Source organism: Rhinopithecus bieti, unplaced genomic scaffold (assembly GCF_001698545.2).
Source record: "Rhinopithecus bieti isolate Rb0 unplaced genomic scaffold, ASM169854v2 scaffold_6439, whole genome shotgun sequence".
NCBI classification, from domain to species: domain Eukaryota; kingdom Metazoa; phylum Chordata; class Mammalia; order Primates; family Cercopithecidae; genus Rhinopithecus; species Rhinopithecus bieti.
In genome coordinates, this window is record NW_016805421.1 from 458,954 (window position 1) to 470,187 (window position 11,234).

Genomic DNA, 11,234 nt, shown 5'->3' on the forward strand with positions numbered 1-11,234 from the left:
GTTTATAGTTTTCACCAAATTTGGAAAATTTTAAAGCTTTTTTTTTTTTTTTTTTTTTTTTTTTTTTTGAGACGGAGTCTTTGCCTCTGTCGCCCAGGCTGCGAGTGCCATGCGGACCGGATCTCCAGCTCACTGCAAGCCCCTTCCGCTTTCCCCAGGCTTCACGCCCATTCTCCTGCCTCAGGGCCTCCCGAGTGCTGGACTACAGGCGCCCCGCCACCACGCCCGGCTATTTTTTGTATTTTTTTAGTAGAGATGGGGTTTCACCGTGTTAGCCAGGAGCCGCGCTCCGATCTCCTGACCTCGGGATCCGGCCCGTCTCGGCCTCCCAAAGTGCTGGGATTACAGGCTTGAGCCACCGCGCCCGGCCTAAAGCTATTTTTAAAGTATTTTTTCTTCCTCTTATTTTCATTCTCCTGGGTCTCTAAGTAGATGTATTATAGCATCATTAATTGATCAGTGTTCCTTGCTCTCTTGTATTTTTTTCTAATTTTTTTCTAATTTTTTTACTATGTTTTTTACTGTTTGCTTTCTCTTGAATAGCTTCACTTGCCATGTCTTTAAATTCTTTAATCTTTTCTTCCAAAGTGTTTTAGAATTAAGCCCATCCAGTGAATTATTTCAGATATTCTATTTTTCATCTCTAAAATTTCAATATAGTTCTTTCTACCATCTGCTTTTATTGAGTTAATGTTTTTCCTCAGATCTTGTGCATATTTATAGCTGTTTTACAGCCCTTTTCTAATTCCATTATGTGTAATTTCTGAGTCTCTCTTTTTTTTCTTTTATTGTTTTTAATTGACATACTGATTTTCCCGCTCATATCTTGTGTCATTTTTTTAATTTCCTTAAGTCGGACTTCACCTTTCTCTGGTGCCTCCTTGATTAGCTTAATAATTGACCTTTTGAATTCTTTTTCTGGCAACTCAGGGATTTTGTCCTGGTTTGGATCCATTGCTGGTGAGCCAGTGTGATTTTTGGGGGGTGTTAAGGAACCTTATTTTGTCATATTACAGTTGTTTTTCTGGTTCCTTCTCATTTGGGTAGGCTATGTCAGAGGGAAGATCTGGGGCTCAAGGCTGCTATTCAGGTTCTTTTGTCTCATGAGGTGCTCCCTTGATGTAGTACTCTCCTCCTTTTCCTAGGGATGTGGCTTCCTGAGAGCCAAATTGTAGTGACTGTTATTTCTCTTCTGGATCTAGCCACCCAGCTTCTTCTGGATCTTCTGGATCTGCCAGGCTCTGGGCTGGTACAGGGGGGTGTCTATGCAGAGTCCTGTGATGTGAATCATCTTCAGGTCTCTCAGCCATGGATATCAGTACCTGCTTTTGTGGAGGTGGCAGATGAGTGAAATGGACTCTGAGTATCTTTAGTTGTAGTTGTTTAATGCACTAGTTTTGTGCTGGTTGACCTTTTACCAGGAGGTGGTGCTTTCAAGAGAGCATCAGCTGTGGTAGTATAGAGGAGGATCAGCCAGTGGGCAGGGCCCTGGAACTCCCAAGAGAATATGACCTTTGTCTTTGGCTACCAGATTGGGTAGGGAAGGACCATCAGGTACAGGAAAGGTTAGGCGTGTCTGAGTTCAGACTCTCTTTGGGGAGGGCTCCTGCGGTGGCTGTTGGGGATGGGGGTGTGGCTCCCAGGTCAATGGAGTTGTGTTCCCAGGAGGATTATGGCTGTCTCTGCTGTGTGAGGTTGTCAGGGAAGTGCAGGAAAGCTGGCAGTTACAGGCCTCACCCAGTTCCCATGTAACCGAAAAGGCCGATCTCACTCTCACCATGCCCCCCAACCAACAGCACCTAGTTGGTTTCCAGGCAGTGGGCAAGCAGGGCTGAGAACTTGCCCCAGGCTATGAGCCTCCTGGCTGAGGAAGCAAGCAGGGCTTTCACGCCTCCCCGCCCATGGAGTCTGCACACCTGATTCACACCACCCCCTGAGTTCTGGCCAGGAGACTTTGTGTTCAGTTGAAATTGTTACAAAGTTCAGCTAGAGGTTTCCTTCTCCCTGCGGTCTTTTCCCTGTTCCTCTGGCAGACCTCTCTAAGGATCCCCGTGAGACAAGTCAGAAATGGCTTCCGTGGGGACCCAGAGAGCCCACAGGGCTTTTTCCACTGCTTCCTCTACCCATGTATTTTGCTTGGCTTTCTAAATTGTCTCAGCTCCAGGTAAGGTCAAATCCTTCTCCCATGATCTGAACTTTCGGGTTTCTCAGTGAGGGTGTGTGTTCAGGGGCAGATGATCCCTCTTTCCCATTTTCACAGTTTGGGCACTCACAGTATTTGGGCTATCTCCTGTGTCCTGCAAGAGCAATCCGCTTCCTTCAAAGGGTCTGTGGATTTGCTCAGCTTTCTTGGTATATTCCTGCAGTAGTTCCTGGAGCAAGAGTTCACAGTGTGAGTCTCCACCCACTGCTCTGTATGAGCGGCAGCTGTGATTTAGTCCTGCCTCCTATCTGTTCTTTTTTTTTTTGGGGGTGCCCAAGGTATTGATGGGAGTTGCTACAATCCTCATTCCTACTTACTTGCTGAAAGAAGTTCCTCCTGGTTTTCAGCTAATCCTAGTTGGGGAATGGGGTGGTAGAGACCCAGTGTTTTCTTCTGTTTTCTATGTGGCTGTTTCTGTTTCCATCTAGATTTATGTTACTCCTCTGAGACACTCTGGCACTCTCCCTCTGTTTTATTTTTGTTTGGTGTTTTTAAAATGTAGTGTTTTGAGACAGGGTCTCACTCTGTTGTCCAGCCTGGCGTGCAGTGGTGCAATCATGGCTCATCGTGATATACCTCAAATTCCTGGGCTTACGCAATACTCCTGTCTCAGCCTCCCTAGTAGCTAGGACTACAGGAATGCACCACCCACGTTTGGCTAATTTTTAAATAATTTTTTGTGGAGATGGGGTCTTGCTATGTTGCCTAGGTTGGTCTCAAACTCCTGGCTTTAAGTGATCCTTTCACTTCATCCTCCCAAAGCACTGGGATCACAGACATGAGCCACCATGCCCAGACTAAAATATAGTTTTCATTGTTCTGGTTGTCCTTGTGAGAGAGACAAGTGCTAGAACTTCTAGTCTGCCATGTTTTCTGTGTCTATTGACTGATATTTCTCGTATGAGTCACATTTTTCAGCTTCTGTTCCTGTCCGGTAATTTTTGATGGCGTGCCGACGTTGTCCCAAGCAATTTCAAAGTACAGCAGGGAAAATTCCATTCAGTTTCAAGGCCTGAGAATAATCCTGTGATTCAAAGCTCTGCTCTCTGGGCTTACAACTCCTGGCTCTGCACGCAGAGTTCTGCCTTCCTGTAAACATTGCATATTTGTCTATATTCTATATCTATTATTTTCTCTACAACAACTTTTTACTTCATTTTTTGGCTCATTTAATTTCTATCCTCTCTGTTCAGTGTGTGCTTTCAGTCATATCTCTTCTCCCTTGGGCCATTTCTAATTTAGCCTTGATTTAGGAGATAATTTTGCTGTTTTCATTCCTGAGTAAATGCAGGTCCTGTAAATGCAGCCTAGGCAAAAGTCAGACTCTGTTGATCAATTAGTAAGTTAGAATGTTTTGAATTACTGCTTTCCTCTGTTTCATGAAATTATTTTGGAGGGTGGCTTATTTACATTTTTATTTTTGGCACAGTCTCACTCTGTCACCCAGGCTGGAGTGCAATGGCACAATCATGGCTCACTGCAGCCTTGACCTCCCCAGGCTCAGGTAATTCTCAGCTTCCTGAGCAGCTGGGACTACAGGCATGTGACACCATGCATGGCTAATTTTTCTGTTTTTTTTTTTTTTTCTTTTGTAGAAGAAACCATGTTTCCCAGGCTGGTCTTGAACTCCTGGACTCCCACTTTGACCTCTCAAAGTGCTGCAATCACAGACATGAGCCACTCCTCCTCCCCTGCATTTTTTGAGACATGGTCTCACTCTGGACCCAGGCTGTAGTGGTGTGATCACTGCTCACTGCAGCCTCAACCTCCCCAGCTCAGACAATCCTCCTGCCTCAACCTCCCAAGTAGCTGGGACCACAAGAATGTGCTACCATGCCTGGCTAATTTTTTTTTTTTTGAGACGGAGTCTCTCTCTGTAGCCCAGGTTGGAGTGCAGTGGCGCGATATCGGCTCACTGCAAGCTCCGCCTCCCGGGTTCACGCCATTCTCCCGCCTCAGCCTCCCGAGTAGCTGGGACTACAGGCGCCCACCACCTCGTCCAGCTAAATTTTTCTATTTTTTTTTTAGTAGAGACGGGGTTTCACCGTGTTAGCCAGGATGGTCTCGATCTCCTGACCTCGTGATCCGCCCGTCTCAGCCTCCCAAAGTGCTGGGATTACAGGCTTGAGCCACCGCGCCCGGCCTCACCTGGCTAATTTTTAAATTATTTGTAGAGATGTGGGGTCTCGCTATGTTGCCCAGGCTGGTCTTGAACTCTTAGGCTCAAGCAATCCTGCCTGGGCCTTCCAGTGCTGGGATTACAGGAACTGGTCACTGCACCCGGCCTAGAGTGTTTTTATATGTTAAAAAAAAAAAAAAAAAAAAAAGTTTTGAGAGTAAATTTGTGTGGTTTTTTTGTTTCACATGTGGTGTCAACTATTCACATTATAACAGTAAATAATCTTATGGACAAGTGTAGGAAAGAATATGGGGGGCTGTTTTTTTCATTCAGGAACACAGTGCTTTATTTGTAAAGTGAATCATGATTTCCTTTAAAAAAAAAAGCACACACCTTTATGGAGGGTATTTTTGGATTCTTTGATATCTTGTTAAATGACACTTTTACTTCCTTTTTTCCCTTCACCAATAAGCCTCCAAAGGACATCAGTTCCTCTGAAGATGGCCTCCTATTTCAGAACCAATTTCCCAAAATATTCACATCTAATCACATACAATTTCCAACTATTTTTCAGTAGCCAGTTATTTGTTCTATTTCACCATTCAAAATGAGACCCTCTCCTTCTAAACTCCAGTTCATATTGTGTCAGTACCAGTAGAATCCTTCTGCACTCTTCTATGTACCCCCTTTCCAATCATTTTCTGCTATAGTGTGGGGTCTAGGAGTCTCAAATGTTGATTTCCCAAATTATATGTAATTTAAAGGTTGCTGCCTTCTTTGCCATCTAATATGCTTAGGTATAGTATCTGAGTGATTTGTTCTTTTTCTTCTTTAAAGGGATTTGTGGAACAGTTGAAATTTAGGTGATTGTCATTACTGTATAAGAATCAGGCTTCTATGAGCTACAGGGCCATAGTGAATGCTTATATAACTTATTAGGGGGATCTGTTGGACTGAAGTCTAGCCCTCGCTTCATTTGCTAAGCTGTTTCTTGTGGAGCTGCATTCTCAGAAGAAATGCCTCATTTGTGGGGCTACATTCATCTACACATGAAGTTTTCTCTAATGTAAGCTCCAGATGGGGCATTTCCCACCCTCGCCGCCCCATAAAGCTTCTCATTAGGAAAAAGCCCCATGAGATCTTAAAATACATTGCAAGTATTGTAGCTTGCTTAGTTATCTTCATGTCTGAATAGCCATAGTAATCTGATGCATTTTCTGCAAAACACAGAATGAACCAACCCAAATACAGACAACCAGATACTATTTTAAAGAATTATCTTTGCTTGTGTTCAGAATAAACTAAAAAGAAAGGTATGGCTTCAAAAAATAAATATGCTGCAGTTTCAGAAATGATGCTAAGAGTAGATTCCAAAGGATTTTTAAAACTTATTTAACATGCCAGGCGCGGTGGCTCAAGCCTGTAATCCCAGCACTTTGGGAGGCCGAGACGGGCGGATCACAAGGTCAGGAGATCGAGACCATCCTGGCTAACACGGTGAAACCCCGTCTCTACTAAAAATACAAAAAACTAGCCAGGCGAGCTGGCGGGCGCCTGTCGTTCCAGCTACTCGGGAGGCTGAGGCAGGAGCTTGCAGTGAGCTGAGATCCGGCCACTGCACTCCAGCCTGGGCGACAGAGCGAGACTCCGTCTCAAAAAAAAAAAAACAAAAACAAAAACTTATTTAACATATGTCCAGGGCTGATACACCATACAGGCTTGAGTTCTGTTACACAGGTCATATCTGTACATTGAACAGATAACTGATTGTCCATGAATAAAGCATTTTTTCCACTGTGGAGTGAAATGTGTTGTCACACCAATTGTTTCTATTACTCATCTGTATTTGCAGTGGGAGAACTTAAAGTGTTCTTGTTCCAAGGACCCCTGTGAAACAATGAGTATTAGTTCCCTGAATAATGGACCATATATATGCAGGGACAGCCAAGCGGAAAGGAAAACCATCTTGAAAAGCTCAAAAACAGATTCAGCTTTGAAAATAACTGTACTAAAATCTACACACATTTCTAAATACTAACAGGCACATTCAAATCATCTATGATCAGCTTTTTCCAGGTACTCCAACGCAGCAATCCCCAAGTGTTTTGGCACCAGGTTTCGTGGGAAGACGATTATTCCATGGACCCAGGACCGCAGGGGCCGAATGGTTTCAGGATGATTCAAGCGCATTACACTTCTTGTGCAGCTTTTTAATTATTACATTGTAATATACGATGAAATAATTATACAACTCACAATGATATAAAATCAGTGGGAGTCCTGAGCTTGTTTTCCTACAACTAGATGGTCCCATCTGGGGCTGATGGGAGACAGTGACAGACCATCAGGCATCACTCTCATAATGAGCGCACAGCCTAGATCCCTTGCATGCCCAGTTCGCAACAGGGTTCTCACTCCTATGAGAATCGAATGCCTCCACTGATCTGACAGGAGACGGAGCTCAGGCGGTAATACAAGCAAGGGGGAGCAGCTGTAAATAGAGATGAAGCTTTGCCTGACACTCACCTCCTGCTGTGCAGCCTGGTACCAGTTGTGGCCCATGGGTTCGGGACTCCCACTCCAAAGGGTAACATTTTAACATTCAGCTTAAATAAATTTCACCAAAAATATCTCAACGATTCAAAGAGGAGTGTTCCGGACACTGGATCACTTTATTCAACAGAGCAGCTCCCAAAGTCATGAAGTACTATTTGGTTTAAAATAAAGCTATTTTCCCACGTACACACATTCAACAAAACTTTTGGTATTATGACTTTACTGAGAGAGTTTTAAAGGAGTTTGGAAAATTATTACATTCTTCTTCCTTTTCCCAATGTTAAAAGTTTTGTGTATTTTTTCCACACACATTTCTTTGTTCATATATATTTTTTAAAAATCTAAACAATATAGGATATTGTATCTTTTGCTTTGTAATTATTTTTCCTCATCAACCTCTTCTCAGGCCAACAGATACACATCTAACATTCTTTTTAGTGGTGAGAGAATATTCTATAATATTACATGTATGTACCACAATTTATTCAACCATTTACTTGCTAATTAACATTTAGATTTCCAGTTTTTAAAATTTTTATTTTATTTTATTGAAACAGTCTTGCTCTGTCACCCAGGCTGGACTGCAGTGGTGCAATCTCGGCTCACTGCAACCTCCACCTCCTGGGTTCAAGTGGTTCTCCTGTCTCAGCCTCTTGGAGTAGCTGGGACTACAGGCTCACAATCCCATACCCCACTAATTTTTATATTTTTAGTAGAGATGGGTTTCACCATGTTGGCCAGGCTGGCCACGAACTCCTGACTTCAAGTGATCCGCTCACTTCAGCCTCCTAAAGTGCTGGGATTACAGGTGTGAGCCACCACACCCAGCCTCCAGAATATGTTTCAATCAACATCTGTGTGCTTACATTTTTGCGCATGGATACTTTTATAATTTCTCAGAAAGTTGTTTACTGAAAGTTATGTGTACTCGATTTTAATTCACACCCAGATAACTTTGTCAGCAATGTTTCTGCCAATTTCCCTGCATCTTCACCAAAATGGATGTTGTCACTATGTAACCTTAAACCAATCTGATAAAAACTAGTATTACAATAATACTTTTTTAAAAAACATTCCATTAGCCCTTATAATGAAGATGAACATACTTTATATTTGTTGACTTTTTCAATGTCCTATTCTGTGAATTGCTTATTCACAGTTTGACCACTTCTCCAATAACTCTCTTTGTATACAGGGACACTGACATGTTTCCTATTACTATACAAATATTTCTTCTAGTCTACTTGTTGTTTTAACTTTGACTGTGGTCCCTGCCATATGACATTTAAATTTTTTATTAAGTAAAATATGTCTGTGTTTCCAATCTGGTTAAAAAGATCACTTCCACCCTAAGGTTGTATAGGCTTTTCTTTGAATGTGTCTTTGTATTGTGTTTCCATTGTTGAGACCAATGTGAGAAATTTCTGCAATGTTTTTAAAAAATAATTTTTTTTTTTTCAAAGGGAGGGCAAGGGCAAAGAGCAAGAAAGGAGGATGGAGATGACTGTTCCATGGTTTTAGTTAAGAAAAATCCTAGATTTCAGAAAATAAGATTTGTTAATGCTGTGAATCCTTATATGATCACAAAGCCACATTCTTAGAAAACACACAATTAAAAAATGTATTTGATGTATCTATTCCATTAATGTGGATAATGAAATTTTACATATATGTACATCATTTTATACTTCAACATTTCAACAATTTTTATTTCCACCTTCCTTGAATAATGCTTACCCCTATCAACTTAAAAAGACTGTGGCAAAGAACAGGCTATTTGGGAAAGTTATTCCATCCTCCTTATATTAACCAAATACAAATATAGAAATTCTTGATTTTAAAATGTCACATATTTTAAGTCAGCTAAATTGGCAGAGATCTTAAAACAACAGTATATCCCCCAAAAAAGTTTCTGCATGATTGTTTATTTAAAATATTATGACTCTGGATGTAAATACATATGGGCTTACATAATGTATGATTATCCATATAAACGCTCAATTAAAATACTTACTTCATCCTTAACACCTTTTGTTCTAATAAGCATAATAGTAAATATTTTATCTCATTGAAAGTATTTAAAGCTGTTTGAATCTTGATTTGTGAAGAAATTGCTGAAAAATAACTTAGGGTTAACTACATCAAACAATATTATTGTTTGCAATGCTGTCAGATTTCTCCATGGCAAAATAGTCACGTATGGTTATTGCACAACTTATAGGTACAGGTTATTATGTGCATATAAACTCTCTACATAATGACAGTGTTTTCACTGCAACTTGCTCAACACATTTAAAATTGTTGAAATACAATTTACAAACATACTTTTAAGATAAAAGTATCCTGAGGATATTACAAAATTCATTTTACCAGCCCTTCATTTCTTTGACTCTTTAATTTCCAAGATAATCGTTGCCCATATTTTATTACATAAAATGCTATTATATATTTCCTATTAAACAAAATATATTTAAGTTAAATAGTATATAATTGTCCCATAAACACTTAGTCCCATCTGCCTGTAGCCTCATTGGTTAAAATCAAGTATTTATCAAGTTTTCTATAATTCTGAATCAGAAACGGTACAGCACAAAACAGAGAGAAACAGGGTTAGCACATTTAAGTTAAAAGCATTGTGCATTTTAAATATTTTGGTCATACTTTATAATAAAATATTTTGGCAAAATAAAATATAAGGTTTAGTTTATTTTCTATCAATGGTAGATCTGGAGAGTATTTTACATTTCTAAATAGTATCTACTTAATTTGACTGTTTTCACATTTGTTTCTGAAAACACTGCTATAAGCTTTTCAGAATTTTGAGATTAAAAGCACCTAAAAATAAGATAAAATAAAATTTAAGTAAAATATGTTTGATGCTCCAAAAGTTGACAAATTCACAAACTTACTTTAAGTGTCTTATATGATATATGCCACCACAGAAACTTTATTGCCTGCTAAGACTTATTTGACTAAATCTAATCTTTAAAACAATAATCCTGAAAGTCTCCTTGAAACTTATTTGAAAATTAGGATGGGAATTCAAAATTTTTTTAAAAATGAAAAGCACAGTTGCAAAAAAAAAGTTATTCTGGTGGCAGTAGTTGTTATGGCACAAAAACACATGAAAACCAGTTTTCGCTAATATATACAACTAAGTTCAAATAAGATATGTAAGATACACACACACACACACATTATACATACATATAACTTGGGCTTCAGAGGAGAAACTGATGAAAACCTTACATAATGAGCCATCTGGCTCATTTATCACTGACATCTCAATGACAATTTTAATGAAGATTTTTTTTTTTCATTCTTACTCAAATGTCTATCATTAATTAAGAAAAGAGTTTGAGATGTATAAGGCTAATAAAGGAAGTGAGAGTGTGATGAATTAAGGGATAAGTATTATGTACAATTGCCTTTTCAAAAAAGGTATTTTTACTGTGGAAGAAATTCATGCAGAGATGCCTGTGGAAGAGTATCAATAAGAAAACAAAACACCTTCAACACTATGACATACTGATTATAATATACTATGATATGTATTATTACAGCATTACTTACACATTCTACTTTAGGCAATGTAATCTACTTCTGAATGACCTTGTTAATTTTTAAGGCATCAGTGCATCAAGGGCAAAGCTCCATAAAATAAATATAAAAACAAGAAAGCATTAGCTAATTTGTGGCATAGAGAATGATCACTGTATATTACATCTGGTGGCCACTTCCATGTAGGTAATAAATTGTACATCTTATTGTAAAAATGTTATAGCATAAATTTCACATCATTTTTCAACACTTCATTTAAAGGGCTAAACTGATCTGGCAGTATTCTCATTTTCATTGTTCCATCAGCTCCACAGGAGAAAATGTGATTTGCGGGCCCTGTCTCAATTTGCATCACTCCAGTTCCAATATTCCTAAAAATGGACTGCCGAGCATGTTCACTGACAAAAGTATGGAGAAGACCAAAGGTAGAGAGACTCCAAATCTGAAAGATATTAAGAACAAAAGGAAAATTAGGGTTGATAATGACCTTAAGAAACCAAACGAGTCCAGGTGCAGTGGCTCACGCCTGTAATCCCAGCACTTTGGGAGGCCGAGGCGGGCAGACCACCTACGGTCAGGAGTTGGAGATCAGCCCGACCAACATGGAGAAACCCCATCTCTACTAGAAATACAAAATTAGCCAGGCGTGGTGGCGCATGCCTGTAATCCCAGCTACTCAGGAGGCTGAGGCAGGAGAATGGCTTGGACCCGGGAGGTGGAGTTCACAGTGACCCAAGATCGCACACTGCACTCCAGCCTGGGCAACAAGAGTGAAACTCCATCTCAAAAGAAAAA

General features: G+C 40.0%; 1 protein-coding gene across 1 annotated transcript in view; it reads right to left on the reverse strand.

Annotated features, from left to right (window-relative positions):
* Positions 1-8,783: 8,783 nt before the first annotated feature.
* The window catches only part of DMXL1 (Dmx like 1), a 185,310-nt gene continuing 182,859 nt past the window's right edge, over positions 8,784-11,234 (reverse strand). Inside the window, 1 exon segment of the mRNA XM_017872341.1 lies at positions 8,784-10,881. Coding sequence (XP_017727830.1) covers positions 10,657-10,881 — 225 coding nt within the window. The 3' untranslated portion in view covers positions 8,784-10,656.